At 45.7% G+C, this 24,720-nt stretch overlaps 1 protein-coding gene across 4 annotated transcripts; it reads right to left on the bottom strand.

Annotated features, from left to right (window-relative positions):
• Nucleotides 1-1,534: 1,534 nt before the first annotated feature.
• LRIF1 (ligand dependent nuclear receptor interacting factor 1) lies at nucleotides 1,535-23,803 on the bottom strand. 4 transcript variants are annotated; one of them, XM_090025405.1, is made up of 5 exons: nucleotides 23,595-23,803; nucleotides 7,757-9,650; nucleotides 5,894-5,962; nucleotides 5,102-5,374; nucleotides 1,535-2,496 (listed from the first exon to the last, which is right to left on the bottom strand). In XM_090025405.1, the coding sequence occupies exons 1-5, from the start codon at nucleotides 23,657-23,659 to the stop codon at nucleotides 2,038-2,040; spliced, it is 2,760 nt and encodes a 919-aa protein (XP_089881531.1). In that variant the 5' UTR covers nucleotides 23,660-23,803; the 3' UTR covers nucleotides 1,535-2,037. The 4 variants fall into 4 exon arrangements, with proteins under 4 accessions (XP_089881531.1, XP_089881534.1, XP_089881533.1 ...); XM_090025408.1 differs by having other exon boundaries at nucleotides 7,757-9,642; nucleotides 23,595-23,729; XM_090025407.1 differs by lacking the exon at nucleotides 5,894-5,962.
• Nucleotides 23,804-24,720: the final 917 nt, after the last annotated feature.

Raw genomic sequence — 24,720 nt, forward strand, 5'->3', positions numbered from 1 at the left:
GTAAAAATGCCCATTGACCATAACACCCTGGAAGATGCTAAAATTCCATTTATAAGCAGATGTGGCAATAGCATGTTTTTAATTTGGATGGGGGAAAAGTGTAATTGGGCTGGAACAGGAACATACACCCTGCCCATCCACTGCTTTGGTTTCTCTTAACAACACACTTCTTCAAGTCTCGTTTATTAAGACAACTATGCCCAGCCTTCCTGCCTCACTCTCAACCTCCAGATTTCCTCTACAATTCCCCACAGTGCATCCTTTCCAGCTAAAACCTGTCCTATCTAGCTCCAAGCAGGAGGTTACCATACAACAGTCCCACGGGAATCTGTGGCATATGGACTCTAATACTTTTGCATACACTGAAATCAGTTACTTGATTTTTCCCCAACATTTCAAATAGATGCAAAATTCTCATTTTTAGTCTAAGAAATTAGTAGCTCAACAAACCTCTGACATTGCAGGGAATGCCCTCTTTGTGACCTACCAGCATGTCATAGGTGAAGATCTACAACACTTGACTACTTTCACAAGCTAATAGATGATTGATTCATCTTTCGTAATAGCATCAAAACCTCTGCTATCACCAGCCAACTAGTTAGCTATGGACCTCTCTGCGAACTAGGTTCTAGCTAGCACTAAGGATCTTCTGCACTAGAACGTGCTCTCTGTTGTGTACTCTGGCTGGATGGAAACTCGTTGCATGGGTCTATGAAGGTTTGCTTCCCCATGCAGAACTTCTGGGGCCCCTGCTGGTCATGTAGTGTTGGCAAACCGTAAGATCCCACAGTTCCATCTAGTTATCCTGTCCAGAAATGCCACTGTACAGCTGTGGTTAGGTCAGCCATGGCAGCTTACAGGTCAGTCACGTCTGCTTATATATGTCTCCAAATCTTACTGCTGTAAAGTAGGAGCCTGCAGGTCCTGGTGGCTGCCTCTCCCACTGATATATGGTGGGGGGGGTCCCAGGTGGTGCCTGTGCAGCCAGCAAGGGAAGTGGGATGCGTGCCACCAGTGGAGGGGGGATTGTGTATTGCCAGTCCACACAGTAAAAGGGACCAAATGCTGCCGGCAGGACATCTAAAAGACAGCCTGGGCTAAAAGGCACCCCTCCCTACCACTCCTCCCCTGTGTAATTGAGTGATCCTATTTTGCTTTAGGTTGAAATAGAATCCAAACCATATTGAACTGACACTTACGTGCTTAAAAGTGAAATAAGATTTGGCTCATGGTTTTCAAAATAGTAGGGACTCCTGATACTACATACACATACATGTACATTCACATACTTAACCGGAGACTCGCCTATAGTTTAAATTATGCTTTTTCAAATAGAAGAGTACACTTTGCAGTGTAATCCCACACTGGAATACCAAGAAGTGACAAATTCCTCATAAATGCTTGTGAAAATAAAGCTTTAAAAGTCTCTCTATATATATTAGCCCCAGTAGCAGACAACAGCATAAGCTGGTATGCAACTGATCCCTGGCTGTCTCCACCCATTCAGGATGTTTTCTGTAAAATGCAATTCCCAGATCATTCAAATCATCTTTATTTAAATACTGACCACTAAACTATTAAGACAATTTAAAGTTAATTTCTGTGGACATCACATGAACATGCAATAACGAAAGATATCTACAGTTAATGTCTGTAATTCACATTCCATTTCTAAAAAAAACAGGCTTTGAAATCCCAAACATTTATTTTCTAACACTAAATAAAGAAAACTTTAACTCTAAAGGCTAGAGAATACACTGTTAAAGTAGCATATTATCTGCACAATATGTTCTTTGTTATAAACAGACTCTCCAAAAGCAGAATCTTGGAAAACGCAATTCTTTTATTCCTGATCTTTGGGGTTTATTTCTCATTTATATACACTTACACTGTAAGAGAATCTATCTATTAGGAAAGGAGATTTATTTTATGTTCATTTTAAACTTTCAGAGGCAGTAAAACAAATTCCCTTCTTGTTAAAGTCACTGAAGTTAACTGAGTTTATGTAAATATGGACCAGATGACAAGTCTGTTTTTTCATGTCTGCTGCCTCTTTTTACGCAGCTCTTCTAAAGCAGCCTCTCGCTCTCGTAACAGCTGTTTGAGCCGTTTTATTTTTTCATCTCTGATCGTTTCATCTAAGTCTGGTGGAGGCAAAGGGAAAGCATCTTCTCTGAAAAAACCTCTAACTGAATCATCATCGTCATCCTCATCACCTGAAGAAACTAAAACTGGACTGCATGAGCGCATAACTTGGTTATTTTGAGGACGTGGATCTTGCTCAGAGTCTTTCCCTAAAGAGGATTTGCTAGAGGTGGGGAATTTTTTCTGCTGTGAAGTAATTCTGCTGAGTGTAATGGAACTGGTGCTGTCATCTTCAAGACTTGGATTTGTCAGTGAACTGACGGCTGTCTTCTTTTTCTTCGCATTGTCTGGCACTGGGAAGGGCTTTTCTTTTCTTTTTTTAGTCCAATCTTGTTGCAGGTCTACAATTATCTATATAATAAATAAAAAAAAAACTTCTATTCAAAATTATATCAAATTTAAGTTACTGATAGATATCTCCCTCTGAGATTCAACTCCACACCAGGTAAAAGGGAAATTTTTATGCTGTCTTTCTTCTCTTCCTCAAAAGGGGGAATTAAAAAAAGGCATTGGGGAAGCTGATCCATGATCAGCCAGGCCAGGACTGAATTGTTGGACACAGAAGCAATTTCATAGTTTCATAGTTAGTAGGGTTGGAAGGGACCTGAGCAGATCATTTAAATGCCTTCAAGTTCTAAACCTGGAGAAGTTCCTCCCAATTACTGTTACTAAATAAGTGTTCAACTCTTAAAGTACTGCCCTACCATAAGAGTTAGGATAGGTACGTAGCTACCTTATTCAAAATAATTTTTAAAAAGTGTTTCTATAGAAGACAAGTGTATTCTGTGCCACCTTCCTCTGCATAGCTGCTCTAATGTTATTTAAAATGAAATGTTATACCCACCTTCCCATCCCCCACCAGTCATTAACTGCTAACATTATTCAACGTTTGTAATGAATAAGACCCCTAATAAAGCACAGCGAACTATTCCTTCTGTCTAAAGAATTTTTAGTATTGCACGTGAAGAAAGCCTTTGATTGGGTCTAATGGAAATATCTGAGGCAGCAACATGGAATTGGAGAAAGCAGTCTTGGATAAAAGCTGAGAAGTTAGATAAAATGCATCTTAATGCATTCAAGAATGGGCAAGAAGCTACTATATGACTAGCAACCATTTCCAGGAAGCAATTTCAAAAAGGAGGTGTACCAGAAAAATGGAGGAAAAATACTTTATTCACATGCCACACACATCTTCCCAAATTAGCCATCTCAAACTGAGATGTGTGTCTTAAGCGATGAATGTACCAGGATGGGGGCAGTGGGACACTGGTCTGCTACCAGGGGGCTGTGCTTGGCACTGGCTCAGCCACAGTTAATCCATCTGGCTGCACAGAGCACAGGGAGGAGCCAGGTCACTTCTCTTCCTGCTGCTCAACCAACACAGCTACAGGTTGATCACTCACACACGCTGCTAAATTAGCAGCAACTGCTGGCCTAGCAACAGGGAGACAGGGAATGATGCTGATTATAGGACTGCATGCCTGCTCCATGCAGCTGGAGGGCTCAGCTCTGCTTTAACCACGGCGGGGAGAATCCAGAAAAATCTTTTCTCATTCTGCCTTTCCAAAACAAAATGCGTGTCTCATTTGGTGGCATGTAGTATGCAAACAAACATGGTAATTTATCACTAGTTTTAACAAAGCCAAGCAGTATGATTCTATCAACTACCACTACAGAAACCCAATTCCGATCATTAATAAAATAATGGAACAATTATTTAAAAAAAAAATCTGTATAAGGTAACTGAACTAATGACAACATACAGAATGGGTTAATCATGAACAAATCTTTCTAGATGAGCCTCACTGCTTTTTCAAGTTTAAGCAGTCATGCAAAATTAGTAAATGAAGGGACAAATCACATCTAGATTTTAGAAGAATTTTAAAATTTCATGCAAAATTAATAAAGTTTCTAGACCTTGCATATAATAGGGTAATAAACAGGCCTATCAAGAAGGATGAGGAAGATAATTATTAATTCTGAATATGATACCATTAAGGCAATTACTGGAATAGTGTTTCTAGTACTGGTTTTCACACATTTTATTCAAACTGAAAAGGATTTAGAGAAGAGCAACAGCATGATCATAGAGAAAGAAAATCTGTTTTACCAGGACAGACTAAAATAAGCCTCAGCTACTTTACTTATTGAATGAAAGATTGAGCAACAACCTGACCATGGACCATAGTTAGCTAGGGGGAGAAAGTAGCTTATTTTAGAAGACCTGTGATCTAGCCGAGGCATAAAGCAAACTTGAACTGTGGAAATTTGGTAGAACAGGTTGCATACTTGTCCCTTACTGGATAACTACTTCTCTGAGGGTGTGAAAAGACATCAACATTTGAAGCATTTAAAGCGGCTCTGAAGCGCTTCAAATGGAAACTGTACAGATATCCATGCCCTTTGAAGCACTCCCAAAAGAGCCAAAGCACTCCAAAATAGCACCTGAGGAATGATGTAGTATTTAAAAATGTACAAATGTAAGCAGCAGCTAAGTGTTTCTGTCTCCAAAGCAGTGTTTCCCATCCTTTTTCACCCCATGGCACGCCTAAATTAAAAAAGCACTGTGGCACACCAGATGCGGAGCGTGGCTGGAGCAATGCCCACCCCGCCTGGCTACAGCCATGCTCCCCATCTGTCTGTGTCCATGGCGACAGCAGGTGGGGACCTGGCTTCAGCCAGGCAGGGGCCATGGCTCCAGCCCAAAATACCACGGCACACCAGTGTGCCACGGGCTGGTGGCACACTGGTTAGGAAACACTGCTTCCTAACCTGACAAGGAATCCCTGTATCCCACAGAGCTCCTAAATCACTCAGCATTCTAGTTCAGCTGCCTTTTCCTTTGCATTACTTTCACTTGTGTTAAGAACACTTCGATTTAATCACCAGTAAAATTTTTACTTTGAAAAATGTAAATGAAACCTACTGTAGGGCATATATTAAACTTTTGAGATACCTTTTTCTCTTCAGCATTTTCCTGTTTCCTAGTTGTTACCTCCACTTCTAGTGGTGATGCACTGCAAGAATCATTGTTCTTTAAGTTATTACTGGATACACTTGCTTTAGATCCTGTAGGAAAGATCCCAAAAGGGATTCTCTTTAGATATACTCTCTCCTCTTTAGAGAGACCGAATTTCTTTCTTAGCTCAAGGTATTGTTTCCGATGTGGTTCCCTTTTGCAAATGTTTTGAACAGTGTTTTCTGATGAGCAAACCTTCTCACTCTGGATCTGAAACACATAAATAGTGACACAATCACTAATCGGTGTTAGCCTCTGACCATTAAAATGCTGAAATCTGTTTTTAAAAGTGTTCATTTACCTAAAAACATTCAACTTATTTTGAGGAATAATATTTTGCCATTTGATTTTTGTTGCTATGTTCAATGTATGAATTTGAAAAAGATGTATAAGATAAGGTACTTGTAATTTCTGGACAACAGTATAGAATCACAAGTATACTAAAAAAGCAGAATGAGCTGCAAAGTAGCCACTTATCCCATAGCTTTGAAAATGCCAAGAAACAGAGGAATAGAAAGATAACAGGCAATATTATTTACAGCACTGATCTCCTGGATCAAAATGTGTTCAAATACCCACATTTTTATGCTGATTGAAAATTCTAGTTTGCCACTAACAGTCCTCGCTACACAATTCTGCTGCAAGCCAAAGTAATTCCTAACCACCGGGGCCTCTCATGCATCAATATACTAAAACCCATATGAGAACATGCACACTTATGTATCATACCAAAGCAGAAATGAAAGGAATAAAAGAAGCGAGCCACACATCTGGTGCATTATCTGGTCTTCCCAGTTGCTATAGGAATTGAAAAAACTCACATAAGGGCAACACAAAGCAGACAGGAAAAATAAATAAGCATTTCAGTTCCATCTAGGCTAGGGAGACATAATGAACTAAAATGACAGTCTAACCTGTTGTTGTGATTTAAACTATGTGCAAAATGCTAAGTATGCCTGACTTGCTCATATGCTTGATTGCAAGTAAGGGAGACAAGAGCCAAAATAAGGCTGGGGGGAAAAAAAATAAAGGGGAATGACAACTCATTCAGTGGCTTGACCTTTCCTGGCCTGCATTCTACAAAATAATTGACAGTCTGATTTGTAATTCACTTTTTAAGCATTTTTTTAAGTATAAAGAATTGTAGGATTGAGTCACAGAATAATTTTCTGGTAGTTTTACGGGTTATGTTTCAGAAAAAATAATACGTGTGCAGCATAGGTTGGGACGGTTTACTGTTAACAAACTGACTTTTCAAGGTTCCCCACTGTCCTGCTCCCAACTCATATTCCCAAGGGAATATACTTTTTATAACCCTAGACTGGGAAGGGACTAATAAGTGCCCTCTCCTCCCCCTTATTCTGGCTTACATGCATGACGGACCAAGCACTTCCTTGTTTTCCACTCAGTATTAGGTTCTCGCCTCTGATTCCACCTGCCTCCTGTTCTGGAGCTGTTTCCATGTGGCTGAGAAGGGCTCTTATCTCCACTGACCAGTCAATCCAGGGCCCTGCAATGGAGGGAAGGGCGGACAGCTACGCACTACAGCTCCCCCAAACCTGAGAATGACCTCATGTCTCCTTTGCTTCCCTGTAACCCCTGCACATTCTTCAGAATCACAAGCCACAGGGAAACCTAGTCAAAAATAGTTAAGAATAAAAGTACTGTACTAACCAGGAGCCCATTTCTCGTGAGCAAAGGAATGATAAGCATCATCTACATCTCTCCCCCCTGCCCAAGTCCTTGGCTGTCGTTCTTTCAAATGTGGCAGTTGGTGGGACTGTCATGTCATAAGTGACTCACACTCATAAAACAAACTTGACCTTAGTTAAGTACTTAGCCTGTCTCAGAATGACATGATAATTGCTGTTATGCATCTTGTCCTTATCCCAACCTTTGGTTCTCAACCTTTTTTGTACCAGGACCCATTTGTAATTATCAGTGGTCAGTCCCAACCCTGTACCCTTCACCCCCAGGCCCCAGTCCCCTCCATGTGTGGGGAAGGGGGGGGCCCCAAGCAGCCCCTCGCAGGCTGAAACTCTGCCAGTCTGCAAGAGAAAAACCACGGCTTCCCATGTTCTTCTCCTTTAGAGGAGAATCCATTTTTAAAGTTTGTTCGCAACCCTTTCATATATTCTTGTGACCTACTTTTGGGTCACAACCCATGGGTTGAGAAACACTGTAGCCTGTCCTTACTTCATCCCTCTTTACTTTTCTCCCCATATCTGACCTTTCCCTTTTAACAGCTTCGTGTTGCATGGAGAAATTATGGACATCCTCAACTAAGGCATCAGTGTCAAGTACAGTTTAACCAAAGCTCTAACAAACAGAAGGCTCCCCTACATTTTCATTTTTAAAAACTCAGACACTTCCTCTTCTTTCCTGCTTTGCTCATTTGCATAGTGCAGTCTTTTTTAGTTTTGGTAAAATTTTGGTAAGAACCACAGTCTTAGACTTAAAGTTGTGGGAAGCAGTACATCTGTTTACAGGAAAATTTAAATTGCACAAGGCTGGTTTCATTCAAATAGAATCAGGATGTCAGAAGTAATTTGGCATAAACAGACATGGGCAAATTTTATGGTAGAGAATTACCTTCTGTTCTTTGCTGGAATCACAATGCTGCTTAGGCTGAGCTACAACAGTAGTTGTCGCAGGAGAACTATCCTTCTCTTTGCTGCCACTGCTTGTATTTTCATCTGTCACCACTTTTAGAAGAGGATTTAGATCACTTGAAATGCTTTCTGCTTTGGGCAAAGCCTCAGTCTGGTTTATAGAGGCACTAGGCTGATTACCATTTGGTGTTGCAAGAAGAGTGGTTGCAGTTTCAGGGCTGTTTTTTAAGTTAGATGGTGGAACAGATTCTGTATTTATACATGTTTTGGGATCCTTTGGAGCAATTACAATTCCTTTACTTTTTGACAACACTAAATTTACCACTTTATTGGTTATTTTATCAACTGTGTTTGAGTCAATCAACTGGGTTGCCTCCTTTCTAAACTGAGCATCAGTAGAGGGGGTGACAGTATCAGCTTGGGCTGACAGAACATCAGACCCTCTTTTGGTCAGCAAATAGACTTTGCCATTGTACATCACCAGCGCATTATCTTTAATAGGAGTAATTTTTGTCTGGCTTCCACTAGAGCTATTAGAACATGTTGGTAAAATATTTGCAGAGTTAATTCCTACATTCTTCATATTTGCCAAGGTTTTCAAGATCTTTGATGCCATGTTATTTGATGACTTTACTGGAACAAGACAAGGTGCTGCTGACTTTGGATTTTCTTGCACAACCCATTTCATTGGAGGCTGCTGGGGTGGTTGGCCATTCGAAGTTACCACTCCTGGAACAGAACTGTTTACTGTTGTCTGTGCAGTTGTGAGGATTAATGGTTTTGATACTTCTGTGACAGGTTTTGGGCAAATGGCAGGCAAACGCTTGGGCACTACAGTTTTTACTGTATTTACTGGTGATACATAAATAACAGTTGGTGTTTTTGTGGCTTCAGTAGCTCCAGAGGCATTTGTACCTGTAGCTGCCAGTATTTTCTGCTGTATCGCAGGTGGCAAAGAAGAAGCCGGCACAGATTTAACTTCTGCATCAGCTGGTATCTGTAGGTGATGTCCAGAGGGCAGTACTGGAGACTTCACTGTCACTGGAAGATTTCTTGAATTTACAAACATATATGCTGTTTTACTTTGGTTAGATGAAGCTGGTGCGGCAACATTTTGCAAAGGTATTCTATCAACCGGGACAGAATTACTCTGGTTAGACGAAGCTGGGATGGTAACATTTTGCAAAGATAGTCTATCAGTTGGAACAGAATTACTCCGGTTAGAGGAAGCTGGGATGGTAATATTTTGCAAAGATAGTCCATCAGTTGGAACAGAATTACTCTGGTTAGATGAAGCGGGGATGGTCATATTTTGCGAAGATAGTCCATCAGTTGGAACAGAATTACTCTGGTTAGATGAAGCTGGAATGGTCACATTTTGCAAAGACAGTCTATCAGTTGGAACCGAATTATTATGATTAGATGAAGCCGGCACTGCAGTATTTTGCAAAGATAGTTTATCAACTGAAATAGAATTATTCTGGTTAGATGAAGCTGATACAGCTATACTTTGTAAAGATAGTCTAGGATTACTTTGAATGATAGGAACAGTTTTTGTAATTAAGCTCTCTTTCTCAGAAGTCACTTTAAGATTTTCCTGTTTATCCAATGCCCTTGTAAGAATAATCTTTCCAGGATTAGTTGTCTGAAAAACAGGTATCTTGACAGTTGAGGGTGTAGGGGTATTAGTAAGCGGTCTCTTAAAAGTAACATGAAGTGGCTGTGGTATATTCGCTCTAGCAGGATCAGGTCTGACTGTAGACGGAAGAATTGGCACAAAATTCCCAGAGGATTTAGAAATTGGAAGCAACTTCAGAAGGTTTATTCCATCTGGCCCAGTCGTCTGAACTACTCGGTACATACAGCCTGCAATGCTTAATAAAAAAGAAAAGAAAAGAGAAGAAGAGTGTAATATAAATGATCAGCACACAGATACTTCAATTAATACCATATTTACTAGAATACAAGACAAGGCTTTTTTTTCCACCTAAATGGCATGAGGAAAAAAAGTCCCTTGTCTTATAATTGTATATAACAAACTCTCACTAAATATATTGTCTATCATTAAACTGCTGTCAAAAGCAGAGTGTGCTCAGCAAAGGAAACCAACTATGAAGTTGATTAAATGCAACCAACAGTGAACATGACTATAAAACACGTGGCCCACATTGGGAAAACATGCCGATGGGAACCTACCACAAGAACAGGTTATCTCCTCCAAGTAAAACAGATGGTAGTGCCCATTGAGTGCAGTCCTCCATAGTGCTGACTTTTTCTAGTCTTGGTGAGCCATAACTTTCACCAGAATCCCTCTGTCAGCCTTTCTCTCAGCCTGGTGCATAGGTTTAGTGTGGTCCTGCCCTCCACAATGAGGTGAAGCTGAACCAGGCTGCCCTGTTCCTCATCTGGATATAACTCATGACAAGAACACCCAGTTCCAGTCGTGAGCAGGGGATAATTAGCACATGGATCCTTTGTGGGGTGGGAATCTGTATACACTGAGCAGTGCTGACTTACAGGGTTACTGTGGCTTGATATGCTGTTGACTCTGCTGGGGCCCAGCCCAATGAATGATGTGGTAAATCACAAGCCTTTGGCTTTGGACTAATATCAGGCATAGTTTGTTCTACACGTTAGTAGGTGCCAAAGTGCTGCTCAAAAGTGTGTTTATGTCATACTTGTGCTAAAACTTGCAGCAGTTTCCAACAAAGGTAACATGCATCAATTCTGGATGAACTAAGTGCATAGATTATATGCAAATTGCTACAGCTATGTTTGGTTTCACAGTTATTGTTTTCAAATTTGCTTCTCACTTCCATGTGTGCAGGGAGAGTGGGGTCTGACAATAAGGAGAAGGGGAAGAGGCTCCCAGGGGAAAAAGTTGGGGGGAGACAGAGAGCAAAAGGCTACCTGAGCCCCCAATTCACTTTCCCTGCCATGGCAGTGGGAGGGGACAAATTCAAGGCAAACCTCCAATAATCAGATTCCATACCTGGAAAATTATAACAAATTTATACAATTTCCATATATAGACTCTAACTGTCATGGCACGCAGTCCCCAGGGATGGCTGTGATGCCCCTAGGGCTCCGTGACTGTGCCAGCTCCACCCTGATGGCACCTTCCAGTCTTGCCTGCCACATCTTGTTGGTAAAAATAATGAGTAGGGAGGCTGCTGATGAGTTTCTGTGGTCACGGTCTTGTCGAACCCTACTAGACCCTACAGGTCCTTGGACCCCTTATCAGGTCTCACTCCAAGTCAGTGCACCTCACAGGATACCTTATGCCTTATGTGCTAACAGTGGCTCCAAAACCTCCCCTTTACCACGCCCCAGGCCTCGTGGGTTTTACATGAATATTGTTCCCTCTCAGCTTACTGACCCTCTGCCCCTTTTAATATAGCTAAGCCTTCTAGCCTAGACTCAGTGTGTCAGGCCTGGCTTCAAGGCACTAGCTCTAATCAATCTCCTCTTGTCACCAGGCCCCTGGCCCTTTCCTGCCGTACCCCTCTGGCGCTGGGCTATCCGGCTCCTGTAGCTGCACCCCTCTAGTGCTGGAGCTCCTCACAATCATGTGCCCCCCTCTGGGCACTAATGAGGCCCCCACCTCCCCTCATAATCAGACCCTGGGCTATATAACACAACAATAATGATGGGGTCACACTGTGCCCCTTTAAGAAGGCAAACTTCTCCCCTAGTTTAGCGTGCTATTCAGCCCACGGTACCTTATGAGCTCCAGGAACCTTATGAGTCCTGCAGGCAGCGGATCACACAACCAAACACCCCAGGGCAGCTCTTTCATGCAGGAGCTCCTTCCCCCTCTATCCAAGTAAATATAGCACATGCATATTGTATATATACTGGTGTCTTGACTCAAAAGTCAGTCAACTATAGAAATTGCCAGTTAGTATTCAGTGATTTAACCAGTAAAACTAATGCTTATCTAGTTAATAATATTACATCACTGGATTAGCCATTATACAATGATGTAGTTTAACTCCTAATAGAGATATTCTTGGAAAAAGGAATTGCATTTTTCTCAACTTAAAACAACACCCCCCCCAAAAAAAACAAAAAACTTCAACATCCTCTTCTTTTGGCCACAACAAAGAAACCTTGCACTTTCCCTAAACACCTAGACTTTTACACCACCCTGCTGCTTTTATATTCCCCACTTTCCTTCCCCACCACAAAAAGCTGTGAGGGGAAGGGAACACTGCTGAACACAGGAAGACAGACTTCTCTGCCTCCCCTTCTTTCCATGCCACCTCTCTTACTTTGTAGAGAAAAATCAATCATGAGCATTTTACTGACATTCGCAGGGAGGCTAGAACTTCTGGCTCCCTAATTGCAGAAGTCCCCAGGTGACAAGAGCTGAAAGCTAAAGGAATAAAAGAAAAAACCACATTTTCTCAGTCAATTCCAATAAATGAGCTTTCTTCTCACTAGGGACAGAATTCGAGCTCATTCCCATAAAACAAATGCCAGGTCATAACAACTGCTACATATACATGATAATCTATTTTGGCTGAGGTGCACTGACTCTTGATCTAATTATAGGGGTGCACTGATAAAGATTTTCCTGGCAGATACCAATGGCTGATTATTAACCAGCCATATCAGTCAATACCGATCTGATAGCCAATTTAAAGGAATGCAGCTGGGCAGCATGGAGAGCAGTATCTGGCCAGTGAGTAAGGGAGGTGGGGAGGGGGGCATGAAGGAGGAAAGGGGCATGGGGGCTGCAGATCGAAGCCCACACGGTAAGAGAGAGAGCGCAGAAGGGGTTGCCCAGCCAGGGCGGTAAATGCGACCCCAAAGACATGGGGAAGTGAGGCATGGCTCCCCACACCCTCAGGGGAGGCATGGGGAGCATGTCCCGTCCCCCCCCAGATTTGTGCATGGGGCGAGGGCAGGCTGCCCACCGAGAGCTCAAGGCCAGGGGCTGTGCTGGCCTCTCCCCATGTGCTGGCCTCTCCCCAGCATGGGCTGGGCTTGGGCTGGGCTCTGAGAGGGTAGGGGCAGTGCTGAGAGGGAGGGTATGGGGTGGGCTACAGCCACACCAAATTTCCCCACAGCCCCCCCGTCCCAGTGCTGCCACCACCCACCTTTCCCCTACCCACCCTGAGCACAGCCCCCGGCTCAGTCCCCTGCCTGGAAGAGGTTGGCACAGCCCAAAGCACTGAGCCCACAGCAGGCAGCCTGCCCTCGCTCCACACACAAATCCAGGGGGGCACATGCCCCCCATGCCTTCCTGGGGGTTCACACAGCAGTGGGAAGCCACCCCATCCCCATGCCCTGGACAAGCTGCCCAGACTGGGCAGCACCTGCCCCACCCCACTCCCTCCCTCATCATGGGAGCCTCAATCTGCCCCCCACCACGCCCCTTTCCCCCCACCAACTTACCAGGCAGACACTGCTCTCCATGCTGCCAGGCTGCACTCCTCCTGGCTGCATGCGTGCTGCAGCTGTGTGCAGGCACATGGTATTTATTGGTGATGTTACTGGCTGTAGCGCCCAAAAAAGCCAATTGCTAATAATGCTAATTTTCCTTTTACCAGTGCGGATCCGATATACAACCTATAGATCGGTGTACCTCTACCTTATTGCTCAAACAACAGAAGGAAAAGGCTAAGGGAATCTGTTTATACAGATGTCTCAAAGGCCTTAAGTACAGACCCTGACTTCCCTAAGTGTCAACAAGTTTTGAGGAAAATTACAGGCAGAATAACTGCCTGATTGAGACAGAATCAAAGGCTGTTTTAGGCAGGAATTATGCAGGCCTTATATCGGGGTGGGCAAAATCTGGCCCGCAGGCCAAATCCAGCCCATGGAGTCATTCTATCCGGCCCGCAGGGCCCCTAAAAAAATGTGGAAAATTAATATTTCTCTGCCCTTGGTTCCTGTCATAAATGACAGGAACCAAAGGCAGTAGAACCCAGGGAAGCCTGGCGGGCTCCAACAACAGCGGGCTGCCTGGCCCTGCCTCTCCAGCCGGAAGCCCGGCTTCTTGCCTGGGAGCATGTGGCTGCCCTGCGCTGGAACCGCAGGTAAGGGGTTGCGGGGGAGAAGCGTGGGGGGACCCCAGGCAGGGAAGGAGCGTGTGGTGGGGGGGGGGAAATCGGCCCCTTCCCCACCCCGTGGCCAGTGCCCCATGCTGCAGCTGCTCGCAGCCCGCATGGGGCTGCCTATGCCTGCTCCAGACAGCCCCATGCAGGCTGCAAGTGGCTGCAGCAGGGAGCACCAGCCATGGGGTGGGGGAGGGGTGGCTTTTCCCCCTGCGCTCAGTTTTCCTCTGGGCTCCTTCCCTGCCCGGAGAAAAGTGGCCCCTCACCCGCTCCATGACTCACACTCCCTGCTGTAGGCGCTTACAGCCCATGCGGGGCTGTCTGGAGCAGGCACAGGCAGCTCCAGGTGGGCTGTGAGCGGCTGCTGCGCAGGGCGCCGGGCATGGAGCGGGTGAGGGGCCACCTTCCCTTCACTCCCCCCGTGGTCAGCACCACCTTGTAACCCTGCCCCGCTGCCAGGCTGGTAGCAGGGCTGGGTTACAAGCTGGTGCTGAACGCAGGGAAGAGTGGCCCCTTGCTTGCTGTGTGGCCTGTGCCCCACACACTGGAGCTGCTCGGAGCCCGCTTGTGCCTGCTCCAGACAGCCCTGCGTTGGCTGCGAGTGCCTGCAGCAGGGAACACCAGCCATGGGGTGGGCGAGGGGCCACTTTTCCTTGTGCTCAGCACCAGCTTCTTCCCTGCCGGCAAGCACAGGGTTGGGGCTGTGCGCTGCCCCCCCCGCCTGTACCGCGGGGCTGGGGGGCATTGGGTGTGAGGGGGCGGAGAGCCAGTGGGAGCACAAGGCTTGCACTGGTGCCCCGGGGTCAGGGCTGGCAGGGCCCAGAACAGAGTGGCAGAAGCGCAGGGTCCCAGCTGGCAGGGGCTCTAAGGAGCCAGGCCAGCTCCCCCACTCCCTGCTGGTGCAGCCCAGCCTAGCTCCACAGACCCCTGCCAGCCTGTGTCCCACTTTGGGCCCCACCAGTGCTGGCCCTGGGACACTGGCCCCAAGACATTGGGACATTAGTCCCAAGATGGTGACTAGTGGGTGGGGCACCTGTCAAGGGGCGAGGGTTCCCATGTGGCCCATGACAGCCTGTCAAAACTGGGTAAGTGGCCCTCTGCCCTAAATATCTGCCCACCCCTGCCTTACATTATGGCCTTCAGGTTTGTGCCTCACTAACTCTGTATAGGCTGGTGTTATTACTATAATGAGTGCACCACCTTCAAAGAGATGACACAGAAAACAAATCTGATGAAGATGTAAAGAGAAGACCTAGCACTTTGGGAGAACAAAACAGAATACATGGAATTGCAATTTTCAAAAACTTGATTACAGAAAGCTGAATTAGACTATTGTTTTGTGCACTGGAGGGAAGAAAGTTAAGATGGTAGCCAGATGGAAATTAACTGATCTCAAAGACAGCATAAACTATTTCAAGCACAGTAGGCCGACCATGATAACAAGTGACAGCAGACCATTTCAAGTCTACTGCCAGATGAAAAAAAAACAAGTCTCTCCCCATACGACCAAAACATGTGCCTAGTTTAAGGCTCTCTGCTTTCCAAAAAGACTGACTATCTTACCAAGCGGCAAACAAACTAGCTAACGCTCCTAATAATACAGATGTCAAAGTGGTAGCCCAAGAGACAAAATGATTAACACAGAGAATCTCTAATCACAAAATAAGAGATTTGATGAACCTGAACGCAGTTTTTATGGTTTTGATATCAGCTTTGGAAATAAAACAAAGCTAAAGCTGCCAAAGTCAGACTGGGATTACCACTAGAATTTTAGCCATCTCATTTAATTTTTTAGTTCAACAGGTTTATCAGGAACATACAGCTGAACTCCCAGCCTAAGTCCAGGTGAAAGCAATCTTAGGTCCTGCTTGCTCTCAAAAAAGTTCTGGAAATATGACATTCTGGCTGATGACTGAGAGTATAATAGGATGAAACGGAGGGCCATTCTTGCTTCCCATTGTAATTGCTGCACAAGCAGTTTGCCACTGTGTTGTTTTTTCTGGCAAGGTAGAAGTCATTGGAGTGATCTGGTAGTGGGTACTTCGTTCCCAAACAGGACAGCTTCCAGTCTTAGCTGGAGATGTTAGGCTCCTTTCATGTTGTTGTAATACCACAGTACTATTTGTCTAAGACTTGGAAAACTTTTACTTGCAGAGCTTTCTTCCCTCTGGCATCTCAAAAATTCTCTCCCAGCTCCAGTACTTGGATGTGAAGCCTAATTTCCAGGCATACTTCTGGGGAAGCAGACATCATTTCTATGGATCCTGGCACATCCACTGCATGTAGTAAGAAATTCTGCAGCAAGTTAATTGAAAGAACCAGTCCCCAACATTTTGCCCATGTTTCATTTTCAATATACAACACTGCTGTACTGGCAACCCATATTTGCATTGTGAAGCATTAGTAGAGGTTTTCACAGTAGAGTAACAATGAGTTGGGGGCTTTGGCACAAAGAAGGCAAGTAAGACAAATGGAATTGTGGCGGTTTTTCCTTAAATGATCAGCAGTGAAACAGTTAATGTGAACATTCAAATAATCAAGATTCACCTCACTGTGATGAACTGAGTTACTTTACACCTCCTAAAACTATTGCTACTGCAGAATAAGAAAGACTATCCAATTCTTGGGTTATACCCAGGGCTCAGGTTTGTTATACCTGCTTCCTGACTATTTCTTTCTGAAAACTTTTTGAAGCACTTATCTCTTTCATAAACAGTTTTGGTTTCCCACTACCCTTTTTTGGTTTTAGATCTAGAAAATAAGCTTCCAGAATGCCTTCTGCAGGAAGATGCAGAATTTACTAAACATTTTCTAGCTGTGGACCTCCTTCATTTGTGAGTCCCTGCTTATTTCCTGATGAGTCCACGAGCATCCTAATCCAATCATAAAGATGTGATAATTCTTTCAGATGGGAAAGGTGGTAAGAAGGGACTCTCTGACAGACACGTGCCTCTTTCATTCAACATAGCAAGGAAATATGATTAGTTTCATTAAAGAAAAAAAAAACCTGAACAGAAAAAAAGATGAAAGAAATGGCAAAATCACTCTCTGCTCTGGACTCAACATATCTTTGCGGGTCAGAAAAAGAATGAACTTGAAACATGTTTCTTATTCATACCCTTGAAACCATGTGCAAGAGACCAAAGGCAAACAACCATATATACACGCAGTTTTCTATAAAATTCGAAGTTTTTGCTGTAACGTAAAGCTGCAGTAAGCTTTTCCTGTGGGCAATTCTCGAACACAGGAGTGGTTAATAGCAGGGTACGTGCTTCAAGTGGCACAGGCATGCCACGGGTGTGTGGCATGCAGCAGATCAGGGAGGGCACAGCCAGCACAGAGGCAACAGAACAAGAAGCAGAAAGCAGAGCAGTAGGTTCGGCATGTCAAAGGGATCAGAGTAACACTTGGGGAGGTACAGGGCTAATTTGTGGCACACCTGTCAAAATTTGGCTCCTACTCCTGTAATAGGTACTAAAGGGATTCAAGGAGAACGAAGAGAAAGAATGAAAGAGAAAGAAAGCTGAAGCATTCATAAGGAAAACAGTTTTCAGTAAGATGGGTTGGGAACTCTTGTTTACATGTAACACACACCTGTGAAACAGGAGGAAAAACAGGTTTTAGTTGGAGGTTTAGAACATCATCTTCAATTAGGGACTGGGGGATGAGGTGACACAGCATGGCCCCCAGTCTCAAAGAAGCCCCCAGCCCAGGGAGTTTCTGGCCCCAGTATGACAGCAGTGAGGCCTGCATGGTGCAACAGAGGGGTGCTCACAGTCCACCTCAGTGTGTGGCCTTAGTGGGGAGCAGGGGAAGAAGTATGTGGTTTCTGGGTGGTCAGAAGGTGAATATCCTTGCCCTAAATCATGGATGATGAACTCTCCAAGGGCAGAGGCAGGAAATGGAAGGCAGGAGAGGAAGGGGGGGCCTGCAGACCCCAGTGGTAGAAGCAGAACAAGTCAGGGAGAGAGAGGTGGTGACTAGTGATTAGTCTGAGGTTCTGGGGGCCAGGAGTTAACTCCCCAAGCAGCCCATGGACTGCCAGCTGGACAGCCCTGCTTTAGATCACTGATGAATCTTCCACCAAAACTAGGGAATGACCATACCTGACATTTCAGTTAGTCCAAACTGAAGAAGAAAAATAGAAAATGGTTACAAGTCTTCTTTGTGTAATGAAGTGGAAATAAAATGGAGAGCTGAAGGCATTTTTTCCTACATTTTGTCAATTATTTACAGTATATGATTCAGAATTTTGCATACTGCCATGTAGGTCTACTCAGCAAAGGCGATTGACTATTTTATTGAAGTTTAATTATTTTAATAAGGAATTATAACTAAGTTTCTTTTTCAAGTTGAGCAGAATTTAACATATCTGACTCTAACAGAATGTGGGCAAATAAGAAGTCTGGCTCCAACTACCACTTTTTGACCATAGCGGTTCATGTTCTTCACAGGTACCACTAACAGAGAAATCCTCACAAGGAGTGAGGTAGTTGAGGATTTCTAAGGTTTGGCATATACCTCTTCCCCTGCTCCTCCTTCCTTTTTGTATATTGAATAAAATGTTTTTTTTTTTAATGTAGAAACTTCCTCTGGTTCTTTAATAAGCCATCCTAATCTCTTGCTGCCATGTTGTATACATTTGTATTTTCCCATATTATTATAACTCTTGAGGGTACATCTTTTTGTTCTTTAGGACTGAGGATAGTAATCTAATCAACATATTTATATCCTGTAGCATAGTGGCTTGTCGAAAGGAACTGCTGAGTACTAAAACACGAAAGACAGTTGTAAACCACAGCTACCAATGGTAAATTATCTTTTTATCCTTTACAAAACATTCTACATTAAAAATCAAATAAAGAGACTTTTTTTCAAATAAATAAATTCCTTATTCTCTTGCGTATAACACAAACCTTTTCTCTAAAAGGCTTGGGCAGTTAGTTCATGTTGTGCTGTGTGCTACAGGAGCTACGCCATGAACAGTAGGCCTGTGTGAGTCGGCAGCAATCCCATCCAGCTTCAGATCTGGCCGCTCTGGATGGCCACGATCCGATCCGGAGTTCTGGACCGGGTTTCCACCTCGATCCGGCCGAAGCGGCTCCAAAGCTTCGGAGTCGCCTTGGAGATCCGGCCATAGAGTATAATGGGGGAATCAATGAAATATCTATAACTTTGTTGTTTTTTGTCTGATTTGCATGAAACTTGCAGGGATGGTAGCCTCTGTTGAGAGCATGAAACCTGCCACGTTTCAAAAAGATCGGTGCAGGGGTTTGCGAGGAACTATACCTCAAATGCTTGCAAGCCAAACTCATGTTACGTCTATGTGTTACAACACGGGGGGGGGGGGCCAAAACTGCAGGGCTCGTAGCTGTTATTGAGGCCACAAAGCCTGCCAAGTTTCAAGGAGATCGGCGCAGGGGTTTGGGGGCAACTGCCCCTCAAGCTGCGGACAAGCAAAATTTGTGCCATGGGTGATACTGCATGTGTTAAAGTGCAGCAAGGTGACAGCTGCAGGCGTTGTGGCCCCTGCTGACACGCCTGCCAGCTGTGGAGGAGATCGGTGCAGGGGGGTCCTGGGGCCCTGCACCCCTAGCTACTGACAGGCAAAACTTGTGCCAAGACTGTCTGTTTTTGGGCAGTTGATTGTCTGTATTGATTCTTTCCTCTCCTTAGCTTGGTTTTGTAGGTACTAATTGATGCTCATTAAGTTGTTATGTAGTAGCTAGGTCCTGTGCATTGAGCTGGTCCCTGAGTCCCTGATCCAGGAGTGAATCATGAGTGATTGACTGGTAACTGGGAACACAGCAGTTTAGCAGCCAGGCCTGCAGCTGTGTCTCCCCTCCCACCCCAAGACAGAGACAGTCAGTCTCACAAACACCCATGGCACACATTTTGCTTGTCTGCAGCTTGCGAGGCAGTTCTTCCCAAACCCCTGCGCCCCTGACAATTTCATCTGAATTGGACAAAAAACAAAGTTATAGATATTGTATTGTTTCCCCATTATACCCTATGCCCAGATCTCCGAGGCGGCTCCAAACCGCTTTGGGAAGCCTAATGAGGCCAACGCTATGACCTGGATGTGCTACTTCGGACCCCAAAGCGTTCGAAGCTTCTCTGGATCCGAAGCTCTGTCTGAAGCCTTGCACAGCCCTAATGAACGGTACCCCAGATAGCCAGGTCAAGTGCATCTCCACAAACTATAGTCATGGTAGTGACTGCAGTGTAGACATTAAGGAAGCTTGGATTTCACCGACATGATTAAACCCAGATATAATCCAGGCATTATTCTAATGCCTTTTCTACAGACACAAGATTTCAATATAGAAAGACCCCTGCAAATAAACCATTGCTTTTTTGGATTTTCAGAGGTTGAGAATTAGAAAATAATGTTCTCTTGGAATATTTAAAGCTTAAACACTTATACCCAGACTACTGTTTTCTAAACTAATACATCCAACAGATTTTTCCCATTGATAAGAGTGTCATGGGAAACTAACTGTCCTGATTTGACATCAGCAAGATCTGATTCTAAGGAATAAAATTCCTCATCAATTTCAGTGAAACAGTTGATCAAAGGAGAGGCTCTTGTGTACTAATCTCCTTCGCATTGATATAATTTTAAATTAGTTGAAGTTTCCTCAATTGTTTCTTGGGGAAAAAGGAAGAAAGATGGTAGAAAATGCCACAACTTCAACTGAAGGTAAACAAGTAAATCCCACTTGCTGGAGAGGTCAGTGTATCCCTGATTTTTCAGTAACTATTATGGCAGGAAATTTATGAATGAGAACTTGCACGTAGGTCATCATAATGTTGTAGAGGTCCTCTTTTAATAAATGTTCTATTCAGGAGACAAGACCAGCTCAGGGTCCCTGACTCAGTTGTTGACAACAAGGGCCCATGTCAATGACCAAATGTTTGCATTTCACTTGATGCAATTTGCTCCCTTAAGGGGTTCTGAACCCTTTCTAAGAGAGTGACTGATTAGAAAAAGGCTCAAGTGAGAATGGGTTGCTGCCCTCTCTCATCAAAAGCAGTGATTTAATCAGACATCCAGAAAGTCTTCTTCCTTCTTATGTTCTGAAAAGAAGTTGCCTTTGACCCAGAGAGAAAATGATCCACCCTGTAACATTTGCAGTCCCTTCCTTACTCTGACTCTGGGCAGAACACTGCAGAGGGCCTCCTCTACAGAGGAAGATGCTTCCTGTTGAGAGATACCTATAAAGTATCAGAGCCCTATTCTGTGTGAACCCAAGGGAATAAGAGGCAAAATGAATGCCTCTCCCTCCTCACCAGCAGCCGATCACTTCATCCTTTGGGAACACCCTTTTTTGTAGGTATAGTATTAGCTGCCACCTAACTCCATCTTTTTGGTACACAGAAGACACATGGGTCTATTCCCATACAGGAGCAGTCATCTATCCCCCTCTGTTGTTACAGAGGCTGACTCACGCTTTTAGGAAGATTGTTGCCTATATTTAGCCAGCAAGCACTGTCCAATGTGCTCTGTTCAGTGTCTCCCCTTGGTGCAAACCTTTGTTTTAAACCTCTTTCATTCCCATCCCCATTCTGTATTTTATTTGTCCCAAGCAATCCCTGATGTAACCATAGTGCCCCCCTCTATGAGGGAGGAAGGAGGACCCGGGCAACTATAGGCCAGTCAGTCTCACCTCCATCCTTGGCAAAGTCTTTGAAAAAATCATCAAGGCTCACATTTGTGAGAGCCCGGCAGGACAAATTATGCTGAGGGGAAACCAGCATGGGTTCGTGGCAGGCAGATCGTGCCTGACCAATCTAGTCTCTTTTTATGACCAGGTTACAAAACGTCTCGACACAGGAGGAGGAGTGGATGTCATATACTTGGACTTCAGGAAGGCCTTTGATACGGTATCCCACCCCATACTGGTGAACAAGTTAAGGGGCTGTGACTTGGATGACTGCACAGTCCGGTGGGTGGAGAATTGGCTGGAGGGTCGCACCCAGAGAGTCGTGGTGGATGGGTCGGTTTCGACCTGGAAGGGTGTGGGCAGTGGGGTCCCGCAGGGCTCGGTCCTTGGACCGATACTCTTTAATGTCTTCATCAGCAACTTGGATGAGGGAGTGAAATGTACTCTGTCCAAGTTTGCAGATGACACTAAGCTATGGGGCGAAGTGGACACGCCGGAGGGCAGGGAGCAGCTGCAAGCAGACCTGGACAGGTTAGACAAGTGGGCAGAAAACAACAGAATGCAGTTCAACAAGGAGAAATGCAAAGTGCTGCATCTAGGGAGGAAAAATGTCCAGCACACCTACAGCCTAGGAAATGACCTGCTGGGTGGCACGGAGGTGGAAAGGGATCTTGGAGTCCTAGTGGACTCCAAGATGAACATGAGTCGGCAGTGTGACGAAACCATCAGAAAAGCCAATGGCACTTTATCGTGCATCAGCAGATGCATGACAAATAGGTCCAAGGAGGTGATACTTCCCCTCTATTGGGCGCTGGTCAGACCGCAGCTGGAGTACTGCGTGCAATTCTGGGCGCCGCATTTCACGAAGGATGCGGATAACCTGGAGAGGGTCCAGAGAAGGGCCACTCATATGGTTAAGGGCCTGCAGGCCAAGCCCTACAAGGAGAGACTAGAGAAACTGGACCTTTTCAGCCTCCGCAAGAGAAGGTTGAGAGGCGACCTGGTGGCTGCCTATAAGTTCATCAGGGGGGCACAGAAGGGAATTGGTGAGTATTTATTCACCAAGGCCCCCCCGGGGGTTACAAGAAATAATGGCCACAAGCTAGAAGAGAGCAGATTTAGATTGGATATTAGGAGGAACTTCTTCACAGTTCGAGTGGCCAAGGTCTGGAACGGGCTCCCAAGGGAGGTGGTGCTCTCCCCTACCCTGGGGGTCTTCAAGCGAAGGTTAGATGGGTATCTAGCTGGGGTAATGTAGGCCCAGCACTCTTTCCTGCTTATGCAGGGGGTCGGACTCGATGATCTATTGAGGTCCCTTCCGACCCTAGTATCTATGAATATATGAATCTATGAATCTTCCTTACTAAGGTGAGTTTTTAGCTCTACTTGGTGGCCACTGGTCCAGCTTCTGGAATGACACATTTCATCAGAAGACCTGTATTTAACTTGCTCTGCCACATCACTAGCTCTCTGGGTGGCCAGCTTAGGTCTAGGAGATCGTAATACAAGAGTTTTCTTTTGGAAAAACGAACTCTGGTGCTTAGTGACCACTAAAGAAGGCTGGTGATTAAAAGAAGAACCAAAAAAATGACATTTTCACGGAGGGGGGAAAGCACATGATTTAGTTTCACATGGAAAATAGCATGCACAGCAAGACGCCAGCAGCCCTGCCTTCCCTGGACACACCCTGTTCTCCAGGAGTGAGTGGCGTCCAAGTCCCTGGGTTGCGGAACCGGCAACGCGAAACAAAACAAAAAAATGGATGCAAAAAAGGCCAAATCGGCCCCCTATGGCGACTCCCCGTGCAGTCGGGCCTATCGGGTCCAGGTGGAGAGTGTCATCCCCCGTCCCTCAGCTTGTGCAGGAAAGCGCCTGTGCCACGCCCTCAGCTTCCGTCCTTTGCAAATGACGTCACGCGTGCGAGGACTTCCCGACGTCACAATGGAGCCGCCCTCCCACGTGTCCCGGGGGCGGGGCAAAGTGAGGCGAGGCCTGCAGTGGGCGCTCCGGCCGCCAGGGGCAGCTGCCCCTTGGATCAGCCGGCGGCCCCGAGGGAAGCGGCCCAGCCCGGCTCGCGGCTACTCACCACTGCGCGGCGCTGCCGGGCGCCTCTTCCGGCCGCTTCGGAGCCTGCAGCGGCGGCCCCGACATGGCGCGGGGCGCGACGGCGGGCGGCGCTCTCCAGGGCCCCGCGCGCCGGCTTCTCCCGCAGTCCCGAGCGCACGGACCTGCGAGTCCCCGCTCCGGCGCCGGGCGGGGTCCGCAGCCAGCCCCGCCCACCGCTCCTCGCCCGCTGACGTCACTTCTCCCAGCACCTTTGAAAACCAAAGGCAGCCTCAACGCACTTCCGGCTGCGGGGACCACCGTCGAATCCTACTGGCTCCCGCGGCGTTGTCCTTCTCTCGGAGCCAATGGGATGCGGCTTCCTGCCCATCGGCTTCCGGGTCGCCTTGCACATGGAGCAGGAAGGGGAGACATTAGCCGCTTGGGTTTTTTTTCTGCGCAGGCGCCGGGGAAGTACTTCCGATCTGTGGAAGTGACTTCCTGTTACCAAGATGGGAAATCTAAGAAAGTATTCCCGCGCCCCCGAGGGTGCACGTGGCTCTGGGGATCCCCATTGTCAACCATAGACGATGTCTCTTGGTTCCTGGACACAGAATTTCCTTTGGAGCTAGCTCACAGTTTGCCAGTTCTACAAAGGGCTAGAATGACAGCAGGCACCTCTGCCTTCAGTACAAAATGAAAAACTAACTTGTTTGACTTAACTGATTCTCAACAGAACAACCTAACAATGACCTAGAAAATGGGGGAAATGTGCTTTTAATGCATTTTAAAAAAAAATGGTAAGCATGCAAGTGCCCCATTGATGAGTACAGGATATGGCAGACAGATTAGATTAGATCAGTAGTTCTCAAAACCAACGTAGTTATTTTTCATACAATGACATCTTGGAACCAGCCTCAGGTAGGGTCACCATATTTTCAAGATGCAAAAGCAGAACACTGAGCCTCCCTGCTTTGCTCTGCTCTCCTGTACTGGGTCCCACCTACTGCGCCACGGAGGCCCTGGGGGAAGGACAGCAGGGCAGGGAGCCCCAAGCCCACAGTGGGCAGCCTACATCTGCCCTTGCCCTGCACAGAAATCTGGGGTGGGGCACATGGTTACCATGCCCTCTTCTCGGGAGTGCATGAAGCAGTGAGGAGCCAGCCCCA

Source organism: Crocodylus siamensis, chromosome 13, assembly GCF_052110815.1.
Source record: "Crocodylus siamensis isolate JL-2025a chromosome 13, ASM5211081v1, whole genome shotgun sequence".
In the NCBI taxonomy this organism is placed as follows: domain Eukaryota; kingdom Metazoa; phylum Chordata; order Crocodylia; family Crocodylidae; genus Crocodylus; species Crocodylus siamensis.

Excerpts from the sequence above, each read along its gene's own strand:
- LRIF1 (XM_090025405.1), bottom strand. The coding sequence starts at position 23,659 with ATGTCGGGGCCGCCGCTGCAGGCTCCGAAGCGGCCGGAAGAGGCGCCC. Across the intron at positions 9,651-23,594 it reads CCCGGCAGCGCCGCGCAGTG|CATTGCAGGCTGTATGTACC; the intron begins GTGAGTAGCCGC and ends TTTTTTATTAAG. Across the intron at positions 2,497-5,101 it reads AAAATGCTGAAGAGAAAAAG|ATAATTGTAGACCTGCAACA; the intron begins GTATCTCAAAAG and ends TTTATTATATAG.